General features: G+C 44.8%; 1 protein-coding gene across 5 annotated transcripts in view; it reads right to left on the bottom strand.

Annotated features, from left to right (window-relative positions):
* Window positions 1–24,023, bottom strand: part of LOC106565749 (inositol 1,4,5-trisphosphate-gated calcium channel ITPR1) — a 166,046-nt gene that overhangs the window by 78,792 nt on the left and 63,231 nt on the right. For 4 of the 5 annotated variants that reach the window (XM_082959369.1, XM_082959366.1, XM_082959367.1 and 1 more), the window contains 7 exons: window positions 22,800–22,928; window positions 21,204–21,324; window positions 20,823–21,007; window positions 17,853–18,001; window positions 16,525–16,636; window positions 7,126–7,255; window positions 2,939–3,126 (listed from right to left, as the gene is read on the bottom strand). In XM_082959369.1, the coding sequence (XP_082815495.1) occupies window positions 2,939–3,126; window positions 7,126–7,255; window positions 16,525–16,636; window positions 17,853–18,001; window positions 20,823–21,007; window positions 21,204–21,324; window positions 22,800–22,928 (1,014 nt within the window). Of the gene's footprint in view, window positions 1–2,938; window positions 3,127–7,125; window positions 7,256–8,429; window positions 8,475–9,448; window positions 9,491–15,862; window positions 15,899–16,524; window positions 16,637–17,852; window positions 18,002–20,822; window positions 21,008–21,203; window positions 21,325–22,799; window positions 22,929–24,023 lie in introns of all 5 variants that reach the window. The other variant, XM_082959368.1, reaches the window with a different exon arrangement.

Raw genomic sequence — 24,023 nt, forward strand, 5'->3', positions numbered from 1 at the left:
CGTCCAACACCCCCTCTCCCTCTGACAATTCTATTTATACTTTTCTCTCGAACCTACAGGCCTGAAGGGATGGGTTTTCTAAGAAGTTCTGTTTTTTATATCACTCTCACAAGACAAAGAAGAAAATAGAATATACGCCGGTTTGGCCTTTGAGCACTGATAATAACCAATAGTGGACCAGAAAGCTTGTTCAAGACAGTGTTCCATCATGCAAAGGACAATCAATTCAGACTCAATTAAAAAGAGTCAAATACTGAACAATGACCTAATTTGAGTTTCTACAGAATCAAGTTAGTTATCCCTTGAAACAGCATAATGACCTCACCACAGCCTGCAGGCTGTTCTGCCCACTGCCAGTGCTGTAATAGCCAATAGTGTGGGCATCAATTTCCAGCGTAGGTCAGAGAGCCTTTCAAACAGAGCAAGGAGCGTCACAATCCAATTGGCAGTAGTCACTATTGTCTGACCTATCTGTATGTCTACTCTGGAGCAGAGCCTTACATTGACTTTAAGGCTCTGAACGGGACTAGCCACAGGTGATAGATATCTCCATACAGGTGACCACCAGTAGCCAATGTACAGTACAAGCCTCTGCTTCCGTGCTCCTGAGGGTTGGTTGGCTCAATACTACAGCCTTAGCCTGCCTGGGTTGCAAAATAATATTCTTAGTCTTAAAAATCTGGATACTTTTTCTGTTTTATTTGTATTATATAATATTTTGAAAGGGGGAGGGGCCTGACACATCTCTGTGTTATCTACCTCTCCTGCACATGCTCTTTTCATTTGCCTTTAAAAAAAATACTTTTTACCCCTTTTTCACCCCAATTTCGTGACATCCAATTGGTAATTACAGTCTTGTCCCATCGCTGCAACTCCCGCACGGACTCGGGAGAGGAGAAGGTCGAGAGCCATGCATCCTCTGAAACACAACCCTGCCAAGCCACACTGCTTCTTGACACAATGCTCGCTTAACCCGGAAGCCAGCCGCACCAATGTTTCGGAGGAAACACCGTCCAACTGGCGACCGTGTCAGCGTGCATGCGCCAGGCCCACCAGAGGAGTAGCTAGAGCACGATTGGACAAAGACATCCCGGCCGGCCAAACCCTGTCCTAACCCGGACGACGCTGGGCCAATTGTGCGCTGCCTCATGGGTCTCTCGGATCTGTAGTGACGCCTTAGACCGCTGTGCCACTCAGGAGGCCCTTTCTTTTGACTTTTAAACTCTTATCAAATTGTTTTGTATGTTCTTGTGTGCAAATATAAATAAATCATCTTTGTTTTCAATAACGCACTTCCTCTTTCCCCCTGCAGGGCTGGCACATACAGCTCAGGGCTGCAGCTCACCTCAGCTCTTTCCCTTTCGTCCTTCATACTACTGGCCCTTCATACTACTCCCTCCTTCCCTCCCTCTTTCTCGTTGGCCCGGCGACTGCCCCAGATTACCACCAAAAATTGAAGAGAGGTTCAGCATTTTCTAAGAGACAGAAATGTGATGCGACTGCTGATATGATTCACTCAGCACCATACGGGATCCTGCAACAAAGCTGACTTGTCCCCTGCAAATTGTGAGTGAAAAAACAATCTGGGATTATGAAAGCAAGAAGCCCTGTGTGAAGTTGTGCAGGCTCCTTGGCTACAGTGAGAGAACCCCACCTCCACCCCCTCCATATAATACATTATCCTGCCAATCTCTTTCCCTGACAACTACCTGTAATGTTTTCCTGCAGGGAGGTCCTTTCCAATGCCCCAGTGGGTGTGCAGGACAGCATAATGGTGTTTAAGAGTGGGAGTAAATTATGCTTCAACTAAAAACGAAAAAAGGCATGAGGACCAGCGATCCCCTTACAATAGAAGTCTTAATGAGTAATGGCAGTAATTCCCCTGCTCAACTCTCTCACACTGCAGTCAGAAACTCTTCAGAATGAACACTTTTGCATGAGGTTGGTAACCACCAACCAAACACACACACACACACACACACACACACACACACACACACACACACACACACACACACACACACACACACACACACACACACACACACACACACACACACACAGATGACTTTGCAAATATTAACCCAAACTTCACAGGGCGCATCGCCACAATGCCAAAAGAAATACATACTCATGACACACACACTGTTATCTACTATCAGGAAAAGAGGAAGACATGTAGCCTTTTGAACCCTAACCTGACCAAAACACTCCACAGATCTACATACAAACAGCTGCCCTGGGTGTGTATGTGTGTGATATGTGGGATGGAGGACTACAAACTAGGGTGTGGTTTTCTACAGGTGTCTGGTCTGTCTAGAACATTTGGCTCCCAGGGCTGCTCCTCCTCCCCTTGTTCATACTGCACAGTGAGACGCAGTTAATAAGGCTCTGTGGTCTCTGCATTATTCAGCCAGTGACATGCTGTAGTTATATAACAGGAGTCATATGTGAGTTCCTTTGAGTAAACTGCCTGTGCAGTGGGAAGCCAAGCCACGGTTCATCAGGTAAAACCACTATACAAATACAAGCCCTATTACGTAACAGGCCTGTTAACGCATTAGCTCACACAGAGATACACACACACTCAAAAAACGCAGGTGCAAAGTAAGAAAACGTAACTGCCCAACAATCAGCCACCCCGCTCCCCACCACTATCCCCATGTTCCTCTCTTAACCTTGCTGTGCGGTCAGAGAAGTAATTGGTTTTGTTGCCACAGCAACCCTTTCTGGCTGGCTGAGAGGAGGGGAGGTAGTGACGCATTGGGGAGCTACTCAGAGCTTAGAGCTTGGACCTCTCCCAGCAGACAGACCATTAGTTCCTGCTCTGCCTCCACTTCTTGCTCTCCTCCTCTGGGCCCAGTCTCTCCCACTCTACCTCTTCTCTAACATGTTCTACTCATATCACATTGTGCCCCTAGCACAGGTTAATTCTCACCTGGATGACCGTGTTCCCGCCCTCCAGCAGGGCGATGGCCAATAGGATGCTCTCCTGGAAGATACGGTCGCTCGTAGCGTTCATGATGAGGTCAATTACCAGGTCGGACGCACCCTCTTTATCCAGACGGCACTGGACCTCATGCAAGGTCAGCTCCCCTCGGGCCGCGGCCGCCCCTGAACTCACCACTGGGGAGGGACAGGGAGAGAGAGACGGGGAGAGCGAGACAGGCAGATAGTCATCAAGAGCCAGACCAAGAAAGACACAGACAGACAGACAGACAGACAGACAGACAGACAGACAGACAGACAGACAGACAGACAGACAGACAGACAGACAGACAGACAGACAGACAGACAGACAGACAGACAGACAGACAGACAGACAGACAGACAGACAGACAGACAGACAGACAGACAGACAGACATGAGAACCTGTCATTGTAAATGAGAGTAAAAGTACAATTCCATCATCTCACAGGGATTTCCTCACTCAAGAGGATTGCTAGACGGGCAGATTAAAGAAGACAGTCTGTCTCTTTCCTGTTCATTGATTCACTGCATAATTTTCTTATCATTTAATGAGATGAATCTTGATGGATATGATCTCTAAACTAAATCAAAAACAGGATGCCAAAAGTATAGTGATGATCATTCCATGTCTTGAAAATAGATGTATTTCTTTGCTAAGACTAGCTAGCCTTGTCCAGTGATGACACCTGCTCCAGCCACACAAGGACGCAGATGTGTGATAATGTTACCCAGAGGGCCACTCTCTGGCTGTGGGAGCAGGTGTCCACACTCCACGAAACATTCTAATCAAGAGCTCGTCTCTCTGGTCGCCTGGCAACAGCACGGCTTGGCTCATTCAGAGGAGAGTGCTCAAATGCTGAGGGACAGAGCCTGGGTCCAAAGTCTTAATGGCGGACATGGTGGGGGCAGGCAGGCAGACACAAACGTGAACAGGAAGAAACTCATTCCTATTCTCCAGGCGTGGAGAAGAGACCAACCATGACTCATCACCCTGATTAGAGTCTGGAACACTTCAACAAGCTTTAATATTCTGAGGTATTGAGATGTACAGTGGGGTCCCTTGATAAAGATGAGCTATATTGTATACAAAAAATATATATATATATATATATATATATATATATATATATATATATATATATATATATATATACACACACAAGCTACCGGTCAAAAGTTTTAGAACACCTACTCATTCAAGGGTTTTTCTTTATTTTACTATGTTCTACATTGTAGAATAATAGTGAAGACATCAAAACTATGAAATAACACATATGGAATCATGTAGTAACCACAAAATTTTTAAACAAATCATAATAGATTTTATATTTGAGATTCTTCAAATAGCCACACTTTGCCTTGATGACAACTTTGCACACTCTTGGCATTCTCTCAACCAGCTTCACCTGGAACGCTTTTCCAACAGTCTTGAAGGAGTTCCCACATATGCTGAGTACTTGTTGGCTGCTTTTCCTTCACTCTGCGGTCCGACTCATCCCAAACCATCTCAATTTGGTTGAGGTCAGGTGATTGTGGAGGCCAGGTCATCTGATGCAGCACTCCATCACTCTCCTTCTTGGTCAAATAGCCCTTACACAGCCTGGAGATGTGTTGGGTCATTGTCCTGTTGAAAAACAAATGATAGTCCCACTAAGCCCAAACCAGATGGGATGGTGTATTGCTGCATAATGCTGTTGTAGCCCTGCTGGTTAAGTGTGCCTTGAATTGTTGTTGAGATGTGTCTGTTACTTGAAATCTGTGAAGCATTTATTTTGGCTGCAATTTCCGAGGCTGGTAACTCTAATGAAATGAACCTCTGCAGCAGAGGTAACTCTGGGTCTTCCATTACTGTGGCGGTCCTCATGAGAGCCGGTTTCATCATAGCACTTTATGGTTTTTGCGACTGCACTTCAGGAAACTTTAAAAGTGTGCCTTGAATTCTAAATAAATCACTGACAGTGTCACCTGTAAAGCCCACACAATCACACCTCCTCCTCCATGCTTCACGGTGGGAACCACACATGCAAAGATCATCCTTTCACCAACTCTGGGTCTCACAAATCTCAAATTTGGAGTCATCAGACCAAAGGACAGATTTCCACCGGTCTAATGTCCATTGCTCATGTTTCTTGGCCCAAGCAAATCTTTTCTTATTATTGGTGTCCTTTAGTAGAGGTTTCTTTGCAGCAAATCAACTATGAAGGCCTGATTCACGAAGTCTCCTCTGAACAGTTGATGTTGAGATGTGTCTGTTACTTGAACTCTGTGAAGCATTTATTGTAATATCTGAGGCTGGTAACTCTAATGAACTTATCCTCTGCAGCAGAGGTAACTCTGGGTCTTCCTTACCTGTGGCGGTCCTAATGAGAGCCAGTTTCATCATAGCACTTGATGGTTTTTGCATCTGCACTTGAAGAAACTTTCAAAGTTCTTGACATTTTCCGGCTTGACTGACCTTCATGTCTTAAAGTGTGATGGACTGTCATTTCTCTTTGCTTATTTGAGCTGTTCTTGCCATAATATGGACTTGGTCGTTTACCAAATAGGGCTATCTTCTGTCTATCACCCCTACCTTGTCACAACACAAATGATTGGCTTAAACGCATTAAGAAGGAAAGAATTTACACAAATGAACTTTTAAGAAGGCACACCTGTTAATTAAAATACATTATGAAGCTGCATTATGACCTAATGAAGCTGGTTGAGAGAATGCCAAGAGCGTGCAAAGCTATCATCTCAAATATAAAATCTATTTTGATTTGATTAAACTTTTTTGGTTACTACATGACTCCATATGTGTTATTTCATAGTTTTGATGTCTTCACTATTATTCTACAGCAGAGAAAATAGTAAAAATAAAGAAAAACCCTTGAAAGAGTAGATGTGTCCAAACTCTTGACTGGAACTGTATATGTGTGTGTATATAGATGTGTATGTGTGTGTGTATATATATCTAACAACAGAACAAACAACAGCAAAGGACCTTGTGAGGATGCTGGAGGAAACGGGTACAAAATTATCGATATCCACAATAAAACGAGTCCTATATCGACATAACCTGAAAGGCCGCTCAGCAAGGAAGAAGCCACTGCTCCAAAACCGTCATAAAAAGCCAGACTACGGGTTGTAACTGCACATGGGGACAAAGATCACACTTTTTGGAGAAATGTCCTCTGGTCTGATGAAACAAAAATAGAACTGTTTGGCTGTAATGACCATCGTCATGTTTGGAGGAAGAAGGGGGAGGCTTGCAAGCCAAAGAACACCATCCCAACCATGAAGCACGGGGGTGGCAGCATCATGTTGTGGGGGTGCTTTGCTGCAGGAGGGACTGGTAAACTTCACAAAATAGATGGCATCATGAGGGTGGAAAATTATGTGGATATATTGAAGCAACATCTCAAGACATCAGTCAGGAAGTTAAAGCTTGGTCGCAAATGGGTCTTCCAAATGGACAATGACCCCAAGCATACCTCCAAAGTTGTGGCAAAATCACTTAAGGACAAAAAAGTCAAGGTATTGGAGTGGCCATCACAACGCCCTGACCTCAATCCTATAGAAATTTTGTGGGCAGAACTTAAAAAGCATGTGCGAGCAAGGAGGCCTACAAACCTGACTCAGTTACACCAGCTCTGTCAGGAGCAATGGGCCAAAATTCACCAAACCTATTTTTGGAAGCTTGTGGAAGGCTACCCGAAACATTTGACCCAAGTTAAACAATTTAAAGGCAATGCTACCAAATACTAATTGAGTGTATGTAAACTTCTGACCCATTGGGAATGTGATGAAAGAAATAAAAGCTGAAATAAATAATTCTCTCTACTATTATTCTGACATTTCACATTCTTAAAATAAAGTGGTGATCCTAACTGACCTAAGACAGGGGATTTTTACTAGGATTTAGTCAGGAATTGTGAAAAACTATGTTTAAATGTATTTAGCTAAGGTGTATGTAAACTTCCAACTTCAACTGTATATGTATACATATTCATATTATTTTATACTAATCCAATTGCTGAGAGAAAAATATTTTGTATAACAAGTAAAAAACAACAAGTAAAAAAATATAGGTTTCAAAATGACTCCACTGTATACGTCATCCAGTTCAGACAAACAGATACAGAGTGTCACAGAGATACAGAGACAGACAGGTACCTGCTCGAGGTTTCCCTTCTGTTCCAGGGGGGACAGGACCATTGATGAACGTCGTCACACTGTCTCTTCTGCCCCCAGGCTTGATGTTCCCATAGTAACGATTCACCAGAATCTGCCTCAGGGCTTCACCCTGGTGGAAAGAGGTGATGTCAGAGGATGGAGCCTACATCATCATCATGAGATTAACCCTAGAGTCGATGTCTGCGCCCCCTCGGACATCTAATTAACATAATACAAAAGAATCCCCATAAAATCTGTCAGTTTAAGCTAGAGATATATACGGTTTTTTTACATTGGATGCATCTCAATCCACCGCACCACTCCCCCATCTGCAGTGAAAGGTGACAGAGCTAGAGGGTCCGAACGGTTTGGCCTACAAACTAGTATGACCCCTCTATGTAAAGATGAGACTGTCACAAACACAATAGTGTTCTCCATTTTGCTCTACAAGCGTTTGGGACTCGTCTCAAGTCGGTACAGCCGATCTGCCAACTTCTGTCTGTAGCGGCCAAAAAAGTTGGGCTACACACTAAGACCCCTCTGTGGGAAGATGATACTCTCACGAACACGTCGGTTGTTTTGTTCTAGGATACCTCACAAGACTCGTCTGAAGACCACTGGTGCCGGTTGAAAAAATGTATGGAAGTATATACAGTATGGAGACAGTTTAGTGCCAAAAATAATGGGTTAAATACATAAAAATCTAATAAAAAAATAAAATAAATCCTGATCTTTCTTATATCTCACAGATATAGGAAAGACACTTCTTTCTTTTGATTTTCTTTTGGGACTATCTGTTGTTCCATGTAGTGAAACTTTTATTCAATGCATTTGTATGGGCTAATAGAAGTAAGGCCAAATGAACATTTTCATCAAATATTTTTTTTATATATTTTTTATATTTCAAGGGGTCGTAAAATTCTAAATAAAATAGCTAAACCATCCTTGGTATGACCTTCTTACTGTAGCCCAACCTTCTGTTACTTAGATAACTTACATCCAAACTGCAGTTCCATCGATACCTGGTATTGCATGAGCTTCGGAATGTTCCAACTCATATTTATACATATCAGTTTTGTATATTCCTCTTGAAACCCATTGACACTCAAACCCAGTGTCCAGTTAGTTAGTAGGGGGGTAACCCTGTGAGGAGGTGGGCATGCTGTGGAAGCAGAGTGGCTGCAGGCTAGGGCAGAGTGGTGCATCAGTGCATTAAGACAACCAGCCCAGCCATGGTGGGCCAGAGAGAGCAGGGTTGGGGACACTGGACCAGACAGGATCAGACCAGAATGGACTCTACCTACCCTCCTCTGGTCCTCCAGTTGCTTCTCGGGCTGGTTGGGGTCAAGCTCCTGAGGGTGAGGTGAGTTAGCAGAAAGCAAATCATGTCCAAAAAGGAAATTAGGGAAAACAAAAACAAAACAAAAGAGGGGTGTTAATGCTGTGCACATTAGTCACTTTCCTGACATGCAGGGAACTGGGCCAAATGACATCATGCAGTTAACAGAGGGAGGTGGGTGGTGTGTTGGGGTGGATGTGGGGTAGGAACGGAACCATGCAGGCTTAGAGACGAGAGAAAAAAAACTAATAACATAAGTTGGCTTGCTGCTGGAACAAAAGGCCATTAATTTAAAACCCTTTACATCTCAGGATTCATTTTCATTTGAAACACTTACGTTAACAATGTTAAACAAGGCTTAAATATTGCTGCTCACTCCTTTGATATTGGATACATTTCAACCGATAAACTGTACAGGTCCGAGTATCTCCCTTGTTATTTTGCAGTCGTCACACAAATGAAACCATGTTAATTACAGAAGGTAGCGAGAAGCTGCCAGGGGCAGAAACACAACTCAAACCATGAGAAAAAACCCAGCCCTATCCAGGTTACATAATGGAGTCAGTGTTGTGTGCTAGTAATGCCACGGACACAGTGTAAACCCATGTTCCCATCTGCCGTGGAAAAACACCCAGCGCGCAGTTCCAAAACCCTGCAGAAAGAGGGTCAGGAAACTGGACTGGGATGGAGGGATGGACAGAGGGAGGGAGAGAGGGACAAACATAAGTCGGTTCACAGTATTATAAAAAATCCACAAGCTGGAAACATTGTGTTTGTTATGTGTGTTTTGGTGAGTCGGACCTGAAAAAGGAAAGACGTGGGGAAGGATTTGACTTGTTCCATCTAGATGAGCGGGGAGGAGTGATGACTACTGTAATGGTATGCAGTCACCACAACGTAGAGGACGGACAATCTACCATCTACAGTATATTCAACAACAACCCATATGCTGAGGCCCAGGGCCAATATGGGTGTTGAACTCACATCTGCAGCAGGAACGTCTGGCTCAGCCGGCGGAGGGGCCAGCTGATTGGATAGATATATAAAAGGTCTGGGTTAGTCAAGGTGTGGCTTAGACCACAGTTAGTCATGTTGTTGCTACAAAGAGTAGAACTCTCCCTGAGCAAATTAACCTCAGGCAGCTCTCAGGTCACCTGCCTCACAGTGCAAACAGACCGATGCAAGGCCATGCCGCTTTGCAAAGAAGCTCCCTGCCCATCTGGCTGGTTACAGTTAATCAGTTGGCCTGTCATGTGCCCGACAGTAATAAAAGCGCATGACTCAAAGCCAGCCATGGAGAAGCAAGGGGACAACAAACATGCCCTTATCTAACGTATCTATAGTATGCTAAGTTTCTGTGGTTATTGGAGATCTTGTCTGTGTCATCACTATTCTACGCTACTTGTGTTCACATGCCAATGCTTTCGCACAGTTCCTTGCATGTAAAAATGTACTGTTTAGTTTTTTATGTGAAAGGATTAGAAATTCCACTTCTTAACATGAAGGACTAAGGGGTTACGACGGACAAATCAGACTTGCAGGTATGGCTTTTAGTGGCATGAAGGAAGTACACTACATGAACAAAGGTATGTGGACACCTGCTCGTCAAACATCTCATTCCAATATCAAGGACATTAATATGGAGTTGGTCCCCCTTTGCTACTGTAACAGCCTCCCCTCTTCTGGGAAGGCTTTCCACTAGATGTTGGAACATTACTGCGGGGACTTGCTTCCATTCAGCCACAAGAGCATTAGTGAGGTCAGGCACTGATGTTGGGTGATTAGACCTGGCTTGCAGTCGGCGTTCCAATTCATCCCAAAGACGTTCAATGGGGTTGAGGTCAGGGCTCTGTGCAGGACAGTCAAGTTCTTCCACACCAATCTCGACAAAACATTTCTGTATGACCTCGCTTTGTGCACATTGTCATGCTGAAATAGGAATGGGCCTTCCCCAAACTTTTGCCACAAAGTTGGAAGCACAGAATCATCTAGAATGTTATTGTATGCTATAGCATGGTGGGGGCTAGCCCGAACCATGAAAAACAGCCCGAGACAGGTGTATAAAATTGAGCACACAACCATGAAATCTCCATAGATAAACATTGGCAGTAGAATGGCCTTACTGGAACTCGGTAGTGAGTGTTGCAACCGAGGACAGACAATTTTTATGCGCTATAACACTCGGCGATCCCGTTCTGTGAGCTTGTGTGGCCTACAACTTCGCGGTTGAGCCATTATTACTCTTAGACATTTCCACTTCACAATAACAACACATACAGTTGACCGGGGCAGCTTTAGCAGGGCTGAAATTTGAGGAACTAACTTATTGGAAAGGTGGCATCCTATGACGGTGCCATGTTGAAAGTCACTGAGCTCTTCAGTAAGGCCATTCTACTGCCAATGTTTGTCAATGGAAATTGCATGCCTGTGTGCTCAATTTTATACACCTGCCCACAACGGCTGTGGCTGAAATAGCCGAATCCACCAATTTGAAAGGGTGTCCACATACTTTGTATATATAATGTATTAGTGATACAGGGCATAATAATACATGCAAATGGAGAAAAAAAAGCATGAACACAAACATCACAAACAAACAAAAACACCTCAGCTGACACTCAGACTCATACTCAAATTCTTGCTTAAACACCTTGTTAAAAAGGACCTTTAGAAGGAGTAGACAGATGTGATACATTGAAATGGTGCAAAGTGAAAAGGCAGAGAGACAGATCACAGTGGGGTTGACTCTGACCCAGTAGCCCAGTCATGCTGACTGAGTAATTGTTAGACTAGACAAGAATCTCCCCTTATCAGGCCACTCTTTACGTAAAACATCAATATCCACAGGAAAAAGGATGATGCATGGAAACAAGGCTCAAATGTGTCAACCTTGATTCACTTGTCTAATTCAATTCAATCACAACGTCATAGAGTTACTTTCCAGTGTATTTCCCATTCGTCACATTTTGAGTGGTGGAGAATGACATTCATTACGGTCCTCATCGGACCTGATTTGTCTTCCATTTTCCAGTGAGCTGAAGGCTGGGGTCGACCTGCCCAAGTGTCTGTGTTAGAGATGTTGACGATGAGTATGATGTGTCTCCTCTCTAACGCCCAGGAAGCTCAGATTCAAACTCCCATTAGACAGCTCTGCTTGAGTTATAATGTCAAAATACATTAGTTACTCACCAAATATGCAGTTTCGCTGAGTAACAATCTTCAAATACTCCCATTACGGCCGGTATGTACTTCCAAAAATGGTTTCAATAAACATTTACAAGCAGGCACAGATTGGAAATTTACAACAGCTCAAACATTTCAGGTGCCGAAGAACCATTTTTCCGGTTGCTTTTTTAGAAGTACATATAGGCCATAACCGGAGTAAATTAAGAAAGGTGCTCAGCGAAACTCCCTATTTTGTGAGTGACTAATATATTTTGACATTCAATGCGAGTTTGAATCGGCGCTTCCTGGGCGTTAGAGCCATCTTGAACGCACAGTTACTGGGGCAGGGTCGCCAATAATTCCCCATGGAACTGCTGGCATCAGCCCTAGACACAGCTCGACCCATGACTGCCAACATTGGTTCCACTTATACGTTTCTCAGACTATATGACGTCGACTACATAGTAGTATAGTATATAGTAGTATAATGGGCTGAATCACTACAAACATAAGGTCATCTGTAAGTTACTGACACATTTCAGCAGTGGAAAGAAGAAAGGATTCCACCACAGAGGTTCCACCGGTCTCTGCACTTGTCTCAAGGTGTGAAGATGAATGACACCACCCCCTTCTTTCTGTTTTATATAACCTGCCTGGCCTTTCGTCTAGTGACAGGACTGTCATCGGCACCCTAGCAATAAACTACCCGTCCCTGGCCCCCATCCCTCGCTGGTCCCCCTCATATCACCTAGCATGGAAGATTATAGCCTAGAGAGTACAGTAAATAGGCAGGTGGAGGGGATAATCATAGGGGATAAAGGGGAGGACAGAGAGATTATTTCCTTTGTTCTTGTCTGACACCATTACATCAGTGGTCTTCCCTGGACCAGAGGTGGTCCTGAAACAGTTAACAGGTGTAAGATGTGCAGTGCCCCCCACCCTGAAACAGTTAACAGATGTAGGCTGTACAGTGCCCCCCACCCTGAAACAGTTAACAGGTGTAGGCTGTACAATGCCCCCCCACCCTGAAACAGTTAACAGGTGTAGGCTGTACAATGCCCCCCACCCTGAAACAGTTAACAGGTGTAGGCTGTACAGTGCCCCCCACCCTGAAACAGTTAACAGGTGTAGGCTGTGCAATGCCCTGTACTCCTGCCCTCCCTTGCCACGCTCCCTTGCTCGCCCCAGCGCCGCCCAACACGAGGCACTGCCAGTCTTTCAGTAAACAGCCCCGCCGCACTTTTACTGGCAATTACTGCTGAAGGTCACACATCAGTGGAGAGTCTGAATTCCAGGGGAAAAAATAACGTTCGCTCTTATGTAACCGCTGCCTGAGAGCTGGCGGGAGCCCAAGAATCGTGCAGGACGAAGGCAGGCTACATGGAAACTGGGACAGAGCTGCACGGCCAGCAGAAATGCCTATAGTTTCCCCTGTTGGAGGGGATCAGAGAAACAACTAGAGTCCCCTCACCTCACACACACTGCAGAAGCTCTGAGGATAGCTGAGGGCAAGCAGGGACATACTGAGGCAGAGTGGACACCAGCACTGAGTGATGCAGAATAGTCATGAGGGGAGAGAAGAGGGAGAGACAGAGAGAAACAGATTGGTATAGAGAGAGAAATAGAGAGGGGACAGAAAGAGCGACTTCGCCAGGGATAATGAGACGATAGCAATCAGCTGGCATGGACACACACAGCAAGGAAAGGGAGCGAAAGAGACACACGGCACACACACAGACACACAGGATCAGACCTACAGTCCCCAGTGCTTCCCAGATGAATAGGGGGAGTACTGTACTATATGTCAGGCCTGTAGCGGGGTACGCCACAGAGGAGGTGACATGTCGGGCAGAGCAGAAATGCGGGCTGAACACAGGGCTTATTTAAAAGCTAACTGACAGACAGCCCAGTGCTGCTGCTGCCGTTTCTGCCGCGGAGGGGAAGTGTGGGCTTTGGATCAGCATGGAGCCTGGGACACTGCGTCCCATAGGGGGGCCCTCCTGGGTCCATGCATGTGGGACACTGCGTCCCATAAGGGGGCTCTCCTGGGTCCATGCACGTGGGACACTGCGTCCCATAGGGGGGCCCTCCTGGGTCCATGCACGTGGGACACTGCGTCCCATAGGGGGGCCCTCCTGGGTCCATGCACGTGGGACACTGCGTCCCATAGGGGGGCCCTCCTGGGTCCATGCACGTGGGACACTGCGTCCCATAGGGGGGCCCTCCTGGGTCCATGCACGTGGGACACTGCGTCCCATAGGGGGGCCCTCCTGGGTCCATGCACCTGCCTGATGTGTGGGTGGGGTGTACACATTCTTCAGACACTACGAATGGGAAGGGTCCGTTCAGGCAACAAAGAAGTAGTCTATCTGTTCGCTCCCTTTCTTAGGAGGGGAAGCAGCCGGGGATTTCCATCACTGGATAACACTGGGGGGAGGAATGGAGGGAGGAAAAAGAGAGAGAAGACACTCATGTGAGCATGTGACCTCCTGGCAGACATACAGCTCAGATCGTAGACTCTCCAACAGTCAGTCTAACTGATATCTGTGTTTACCTCTCCTTCTTATCAGTCTCTCTGACTCCATTGTTTGCTATCCTTTTTTTCTGAAAGGAAGTCAGTCTCTACTGCTGTAACTCATTACTATCTTGTGTACATGCTCATTTACTAGACAATACAAGTTTTGACTAGATGATGTTGTTGTGACCAGAAATATAACTACAGTAATACTGCAACTAATACTAAGCAAAACCTTCTAAAGGTTAAAAAAAAAACGATATCATCTGTGGTTGAAGGTTGTGCTCTTAAATGTCATACCTTCTCAATATAGGTTTTGGTCAATGGGGTATCCTGTACAGTCTGGTGCTTTGACATGGAGAAGGGGAATAATAATAGAACAACTTCTGAGTTAAAGAGGTGTTCTGTTCTATGACATCAGTGAGAATGTGATGCCACATTAGCCCCTCCCATATGGCACTGGCCTCAGGCTTTCTGAAAGTCCCCTGACAGACGCAGTACAAGATGAAAGGGAAGAAAGAGGATATCTGCAGTTTCCACTTCCTCTAGGGCACGCACAGACACACTCCCTGATGTACATATAGAGTACACACGCACAAAGCAAGGACACCTGCGCACACAAACACCCCGTTACCCTCTATGGATGTGGGGATGATCTGGTTTCCACCACTACGTTTAAGGGATAGTTCCATGTGTATAAATACTCACACACCGGCTATGGTAATGGTGATGGGGAGCTTAGGGGCAACCACCCTGCCCCTGTCCCTCTGACCACCATCCAAAGAGAGACTGGGTATGATCAACACTCCGACACCAACCTTTCCCCTTGCTGCTCCCCCCTCAAGCCAAACCCTGGGTGCTGGCTCTTCATGTCCTGCCTCCATTCAGATAGCCTACCACTTGATCTCCCAAAGGAATTTGTTATGTCTAGCTTCAGTTCTGTGAGGAGAAAGTGGTGAATTAAGCTGCAAACCGAATTGAACTTGTTTCAAAGTTGCTTGCAGTTTGCACAATAAATATCTCCCCTTTTTCCATTCAAAGGATATATAAATATACTATATGGCGTAGCACTGCAAATGACAGTACATCTTAAGTGACACAGTGCATTGAACACAATAAGGGGGGAAAATGAATAAAGGCAATGCACACAATAAATGTGCACATGGAGAAAGGAATGGCACCATTAAGTATTTCCCCACAGAAATTCCAAAGCTGCTAGGGCTAGAAAGTACATCATTATGACTGAACCATAACGCCATCACTGTGTTCCAGTTATGTACTAAATGGCTACATCCACTGATGTGTAGACTCATTCTGTTCGTTGTGGTCTATCATTACAGTCTGTATGCACTGTTTCCTAAAATAAAAGATTGACAATGTGCAAGTCCATTCTGAAAAGACACAACTTCTGACTCACTCATACAACAGAAGTACACAACGACCAGCAACTAAACTTCAAGCAGGTGACTACAATAAAGACACATAGGAGAATGGCAAGTTGGCAACATTACCAGACAGTTCATAGCATGCTAGTGGTGGCACAGTTACACAGTACAACGCACGGCAACTGGCAGCTACTCTGACAGACACAGAGAGAGCATGGGGAAGAGTTCACTCAGGTCAGCAGCACATAACACAGCAAAACGTCTAGCACAGGCGCATCTAGCTACACCACTGGTATGAGACGGAAATCAAACAAAAGAAGGAAAATGATCAACCTCAGCCACATCCATCTCATCATCAAAGGCAATGTGCTGGAAGAGAAGAGTATAGTGGCAGTTAGTAGAGCTGGGTTAAGGGGAGGGGAGGCAGCTGGAAACAGACAAACAGTTGGACAGAAACACACACCATGTCAGTTAGTAAAAAACACACAAGTTACTACATCTCAAAGCAATGGATTTGTAAGTATCAACAGAACAGCAGAGAGAACAAAGTGCATTAATCAGAGATTAGTACAGAGAGTCATTGGCACATAAATGGTGTATTAGTGTTTATGGTGTATTACTGTTGAAGCGCGTGTCTCAGTGTGTGATTGTGAATAGCACGGAGGATACCGTATATACACACACCCTTGGCATCTTACTCCTGCAGAAGGGCAACTGCTACTGTAGGTTATAAACCAAACCAAAAGACTCATCCCATCCATCACAGACCTGAGTACACCCAGTATCTTGGGATGGGCACAGGTCAGCAGAGGAAAACTGAACCTCCAACTCCATCTTTGCTCTTAACCCTGACCTCTGCACTGACCTCTGTAAAGAGCTACAGAATACCAGGCCTCCTAGTAACTCTGTTTCCTGTCATGATAAACCCCAGCGTAGAGAGAACCAGATGAGTATTGTGAGGTGGTGAAGAGGGCCATATTAATGTAGGTAGGTACCTTCTCCCCATAGCCACGGTCTTTGGTCATCATCTCCCTCAGAGTCTGCAGCACCTTGATACACAGCCGCTCTTCGTTCTCCTCCAGCAGCTGCTTGGTGTGTTTGATGAGCCTGGGCAGAGGTCAGAGGTCAGGGGCAGGTGGATCACACATACTGCACTGTACAGAACTGCATACCACAATAACTAAAAAATACTTCAGTGGTAACAAACCCTTATTTCAGAGAGATTCTACTACAGTAATTACCGTTAATCTTGTAGTTTAGAGATGAGGGTAAATGTCTTCTTGGCATAATCCTAATTGATTGGCTTAATTTATTATTGGCTGTAAATGTTTGGGTAGAGATTGACCTCACGTGGGTCTTAGAGTGGTCAATCAGGTTCTGCGTTTTACTGTTTTCATGGTTAGGAGCCTTTCAATCCAAATTACCAATCCTGTATATGAGTCAAGTGCTGAAGCTTCAATGAACCAGTAGACCCAATCTCTTCCTGGCATACAGACTTTCCATAAAAGTCCCATTGTATTCTAGCCATTGAGGCTAGTAATGTACTGTATTGCCTTTGTACCGTAAGTCAGTTTCCTGAATCAGTGTGAACCGGTGGTGTCTCACGTGCTACTCCACGTATGAATCCCCCCTCCCTGCGGCCCTTTACAGTGGGCTAATCCCTGAGCCGGCATCTGTTCAAAGAGCACAGACATCCACACTCCCGCCCTGTTATCCAATCTCAGCCCTTATCAAGCACAACACACACAGGAGTGGCCTGGCCTGTGAGGGGGAGGCAGGCTTGGGGGGAGGGAGGGAGGGAGGGAGGGAGGGAGGGAGGGAGGGAGGGAGGGAGGGAGGGAGGGAGGGAGGGAGGGAGGGAGGAAGCACTGTGTGAGGGAGCCAGAGCTCCAGTAGGCTCAGGGTAGGACATGTGAAAACAAAGCCCTGGATCACTTCCGTAATTAGCCTGTTTGGAGCGGGACGCCCTGCTCAATGATGAATTCAGTTACTGTGTAGCCTTACAGGGGAAATGTGTCCCAACTCTAGTTACAGTACAACAGGTACAGTATGAAAGAGCTGCATCAGGTTAACACCATGTATTCCTGAACACTGAGACAGTATCAGGAGACTGTACAGACTTTCCAGTCAAACCACAGCTAGATAATTTCCTAGTGGACTAACCCTTGTTTGGTTTACGAATGCTTTGGAAGAAATTGCGGAATTTCAGAGAAAATTGCAGACTATGGTCCATCACTGGACGTGGCAAGTGGCGCGTCGATTGTTTGTAAACTTGTCAGGGATGTGGGTGGCTTGCTGTGGCTTGTGGGTACTGGAGTCTTACTTGGAGATAAAGCCGCCGCTCTCACATTTCCTGCGGGCGTCTGTGTTCTCAGGGAACAGCAGCTCAGGGCGATGCAGCACGTCCACCAGGACAGACAGCTCAGCCTGGACCAAGGGATGCAGACGGTCCTCCAGGGCTGACACTATGTCCTACAACACAAAGCAGAGCTGAGGACAGGCACGGTTTGAGGGGTAACAGAAACAGAGATAGGACACATACAGGGCACAGGCAAACTCAGGGCATTGGCACACTGAGTGTTAGACCAGGGGTAGGTCTGATCCCAACATAACTGCCTCTATGAGATTGGTGCCTGGGTGCCAGCCCCTACTGTTGAAGTCCTGCCCAAACAGGGAAGCTGACAAAACTGAAAAACATGCTGGTCAACATTGTGACCTTATTGTCTCAGACTGCTCACTCGACAAATGTATAAAAGCAGAAGTTAACCATTGTTTACCAAAAACCATCAAAACACACCGATACAGCTCCCCTCACCCCCGCTACATATCCCCATGAGCCACAGTCAGCATCAACTCCATGGAAATATGCAAATCGATACAGTTGTACCATACTGTCTGATGATGTAGACACTGACTTGCATAGGAGGGAGGGAAGGAGGGATTCTGGTAGGGTTACTGTAAACAGTATTTGAATTTATTATAGATTCCCATTCCCACTCTTCCTGGGGTCCAGCAAAAGTAAGGCAGTTGATATAATTTTAAAAACATTAAAATACATTCACAGATTTCACAACAGTGTGCACTCAGGTCCCTACTCCACAACTACATATCTACAGAACAAAATCCTTGTGTACGTGTGTGTATAGTGCGTATGTTGTCGTGTATGTGTATGCATGAGTCTGTGCCTATGTTTGTGTTGCTTCACAGCCCCCACTGTTTCATTTATCTGTTTTTTTTAATCAAATTTTACTGCTTGAGTCAGTTACTTGATGTGGAATAGAGTTCCATGTAGTCATGGCTCTATGTAGCACTGTGTGCCTCCCATAGTCTGTTCTGGACTTGGGGGCTGTGAAGAGACCTCTTGTGGCACGTCTTGTGGGGTATGCATGGATGTCCGAGCTGTGTGCCAGTAGCTCAAACATATAGCTCGGTGCATTCAACATGTACCTCTCATAAATAAAAGTAGTGATGAAGTCAATCTCTCCTCCACTTTCAGCCAGGAGATATTGACATGCATGTTATTAATATTAGCTCTCTGTATACATCCAAGGGCCAGCCGTGCTGCCGTGTTCTGAGCCAATTGCAATTTTCCAAAGTCCTTTTTGTGGCACGACTTAACAGTAGTTCAGGTGTGACAAAACTAAGGCCTGTAGGACCTGCCTTGTTAATAGTGCTGTTAAGAAGGTAGAACAGATCTTTATTATGGACAGACTTCTCCCCATCTTAGCTACTGTTGTATCAATATGTTTAACCATGCCAGTTTACAATCCAGGGTAACTCCAAGCAGTTTAGTCACCTCAACTTGCTCAATTTCCACATTATTTATTACGAGATTTAGTTGAGGTTTAGGGTTTAGTGAATGATTTGTCAAAAATACAATGCTTTTTGTTTTAGAAATATTTAGGACTAACTAATTCCTTGCCACCCACTCTGAAACTAACTGCAACTCTTTGTTAAGTGTTGCAGTCATTTCAGTCGCTGTAGTAGCTGACATGTATAGTGTTGAGTCATCCGCATACATAGACACTCTGGCTTTACTCAAAGCCAGTGGCAATTCATTAGAAAAGCTTGAAAAATGTAATTGCCTAGACAGCTGCCTTTGGGAATTCCTGATTCTATCAGGATTATGTTGAAGAGCCTTCCATTAAAGAACACCCTCTGTGTTCTGTTAGACAAGTAACTCTTCAACCACAATATAGCAGGGGGTAACAAAACATAACACATATGTTTTGCCAGCAGCAGACTATGATCAATAATGGCAAAAGCCACACTGAAGTCTAACAAAACAGCCCCCACAATAATTTTATAGTCAATTTTTCTCAGCTAATCATTCGTCATTTGTGTAAGTGCTGTGCTTGTTGAATGTCCTTTTCTATAAGCATGCTGAAAGTTTGTTGTCAATTTGTTTACTGTAAAATAGCATTGTATCTGGTCAAACACAATTTTTTCCAAAAGTTTACTAAGGGTTGGTAACAGGCTAATTGGTCGGCTAATTGAGCCAGTAAAGAGGGCTTTACTATTCTTAGGTAGCAGAATTACTTTTTCTTCCCTCCAAGCCTGGGGGCACACACTTTCTAGTTGGCTTAAATTGAAAATAGGGCAAATAGGAGTGGCAATATTGTCTGATATTATCCTCAGTATGTTGGCTGCAAAGAAATTGCAACAAACTCTGCATTAACCTTCTTGGGAATTACAAGTATTTCCTTTACTATTGCACTTCCATGCATTCCATTTCTGGGAATGGATTGGCCAATTGACCTGGAGTTCCAAAACCTCAGCACCTGAAGTCATGGCTAATTTTCCCAACAACAGAAGCAGGATGTTATTGAATTCAAAATCATAATGAAACTGATTCCCTGATTACCCATATCAAATGTTGTCAGAACTAGGCTTGAACCCACTGATAGATGCAAAGCTACAGTAAACGTTAGTTCCTCAATAAATTCCAGAGTCTCACCTGTAGTTTCTCTATGATGTTCCTGTAGCTGACGGACGTGGTCAGTATGAAGTCTCACCTGTTGCCTCTATGATATTCCTGTAGCTTAAACGTGGTTAATATGAAGTCTCACCTGTAGTCTCTCTATGATATTCCTGTAGCTTAAACGTGGTTAATATGAAGTCTCACCTGTAGTCTCTCTATGATGTTCCTGTAGCTGACGGACGTGGTCAGTATGAAGTCTCACCTGTAGCCTCTATGATGTTCCTGTAGCTTAAACGTGGTTAATATGAAGTCTCACCTGTAGCCTCTCTATGATGTTCCTGTAGCTTAAATGTGGTTAATATGAAGTCTCACCTGTAGCCTCTCTATGATGTTCCTGTAGCTGACGGACGTGGTGGCGTTGGAGTCCCTCCTGGGGGCATTCTTAGCAGAGAGCCTCCAGCTCAGGATGGACTTGGTGACCACATTGTTGGACTTGACAAACAGGTTGTTCACCTGGCTGTCCAAGTCCACAGGGATGGCAATGGCTCTACTCTTGGCTGTGTGCAATGAAACAGTAGGATGCAAACTTAAGAGGGGAGCTCGTTTAACAATAGTTTCAAAAGTTGTTGAAATATATATATATATATATATTATTTGTAGTTGATAGATAAAATGAGCTCATTGGATTTATTTCTCAGATTTTATCAAGACAGTGTCTGGGAAACAGGTTGAGGCCAAGTGCAGGTATCTTACCCACATCAGACAGCACCTTGATACAGACCTCAACTGAGGCCTTCTGAGTGGGGGTGAGCCAATTACAGTGGAACACCCTAAACACCCCCTGAAGGAGCTGAACGAACACCGGCTGGCGAGTCTGAGGGAGAGAGAAAAAAAGAGAGCGAGAGAGACAGCGATAGAGAGAGCCGATAGAAACAGACAGGAAGAAAGTAGAGGAGATATGAGAGGAGAGAAGACGTCAAAAGATGAGTCAGAAGCTACACATTAACCAAAGTTAAAATCCCCAGTGGTGATCAACAAAGGCTTTTGTGGTTTATCTCAGACCATATCTCTGAAAACCAGTTTCACCAATGTGAGGGTGCTCTCAGACACAAACTGGTCATGTTCAGCAGGGAGAAACCAGAGAAAAGTTTGAAACTGAGAAGGTATTACCTGAATGCTAATTTATGTTTTCTGTTTCAAAGCGTTTTCTCCTGTTTGCCCATAAAATCCTAGAATCTTTAACCATATGTGCTGTAGACGTGCTATATTATACACCTACAGTAGGTAAGACGGTCTATCACTTCTAGTATCCCTGTTGGTTATCACCAGAATCAGTTCAGGTATCAACCAGTTCTGCTGCACCAATGTCTAATACATACAGTATCAACACTACCATCAGGACCTAACAACACCCTGTAAGCAAGCTGCACACAAACCTACAGCACAACATATACCTCGGTTATCTTTCCCAGAATGCTTGCCTGTCATGGGATAGAAGGGAATGAATATCATCATTAGGTGCTTCACATAAATTGTGTACACGTGTATTACTGTAAGTGTCTTGGGATGTGGGATGGTGGATGGAGGAGGGAGTTTTTAAGGGTGAGAAAATTACTATGAGAAAAACAAAACCTTATAAAGTCTAATGGGAGTGAAACTATTCCTGAAACACAATTCCTTACAAGCTAATCTTGCATTGGTATTACTAGCCTACACCACGAGTGGTTGAAAAAGCCATAGAGTGAAGTGGACAATTCTTCCAAGAAAAGCAATGACCTACTCCCTCACACAGCACACCTCCCAACCTCTTTAGGCTACAGTAGACCACAGAGTGATTGACCATTCTCTACTTGTTGTTTGCAACCACATCCCAGCAGTGATGGCATCTTGCGAAACAAAGATCTGGGAAGGAACTCGGGGGAGGATTCTAAAGACGACAGCATCTGTAAAGGGTTCTTAGAAGGTGCTGACTCAGTTCCATATGAAATCTATTGCTAGTCTAGGACTGCTGGTAAGGAACACACCCAGGGGACAGGAAACTAACCACAGCTGGACATTTACACATACTTACATACACTTGACGCGCCACCTATTTGAAGCAAAATGTAATATGTTACATGATAAATGTAAGTGTGTGGGCCTTCGGGGATAATGTTTCTTCCACGCAGACATGGAATTCATGAATGCCCTTTATAAAACGATAAGTTAACACAGATCACTATCAACAGAAAATGATTGATACCAGATTTCATCCGACAGCTCAGAATATCCACCATTCAACTGCTTGGATTGTGACATGTGTGTTATGCTGGTTATTTAAGTTATGTGTTGTTTTGCAGTCATGGTTACCTGCAGACTGGTGCTCTGGTCAGAGAAGGGCGAGCTGAAGAAGGTGGTGACGATGCTCATGACCGTCTCTGTCACGTAACCCTCCAGAACCGTGTCTGCATGCTTCCTGTCACTGGTGTTGTTGCACACCTACAGACAGCAGACACAGATATACAAGGTTGACTCATCAGACAGTGGGTAATGGGTGAGCATTCACTGGATCACACTTCCTCCCTTAAAACACTTCAATGACTCCAGTCACACAAATCATAGACGGTTCTCTCTGCTACCGCACCGCAAGCAGGACTGGAGCGCCAAGCCTGGGACCAAAAGGTTTAACAGCTTCTACCCCCCAACCCATAAGACTGCTGAACGGAATATTGGCACTAACTCACTTAGTTTATTCTTATTTGTCTTGCACAGGCTCGATGTACGGCCACTGGACTCTAACCACACAATCAGACATACTACACTGGCACTCCAACACACAAAAACACACACACACACATTCATATGGACGCCACACACACACACATTCATATGGACGCCACACACACACATTCATATGGACGCCACACACACACATTCATATGGACGCCACACACACACATTCATATGGACGCCACACACACACATTCATATGGACGCCACACACACACACTCATATGGACGCCACACACACACACACATTCCTTCACACATGCTGCTGCTACTCTCTGTTTATTATCTATGAATAGTCTCTTTAACCTACCTACATGTACATATTACCTCAATTACCTCGACTACCCCGTACCCCTGTACATTGACTTGGTACCGGTACTCCTTGTATATAACTTCATTATTGTTATTTTATTGTGTTCCTATTTTTCCTTTAGTTTATTTAGCTAATTTTTCTTACTATTTTAAAACTCTGCATTGTTGTTTAAGGGATTGAAAGTAAGCATTTCACGGTAAGGTTGTATTCTGTTGTATTCTGTTGTATTCGGCACATGTGACAAATACAATTTAATTTGCATCCTCAGTGGTCTAAGGCACTGCATCGCAGTGCTAGAGGGGTCACTACAGACCCGGGTTCGATCCCGGGCTGTATCACAATCGACTGTGATTGGGAGTCCCATAGGGCAGCGCACAATTAGTCCAGCATCGTCCGTGTTAGGGGAGGGTTTGGCCGGGGTTAGGGGAGGGTTAGGGAAGGGTTAGGCTCTTGTGATTTCTGGAAAACCTGAGGATTTTGGGAAAGTTACC

This window comes from Salmo salar, chromosome 12 (assembly GCF_965601325.2).
Source record: "Salmo salar chromosome 12, fSalSal1, whole genome shotgun sequence".
In the NCBI taxonomy this organism is placed as follows: domain Eukaryota; kingdom Metazoa; phylum Chordata; class Actinopteri; order Salmoniformes; family Salmonidae; genus Salmo; species Salmo salar.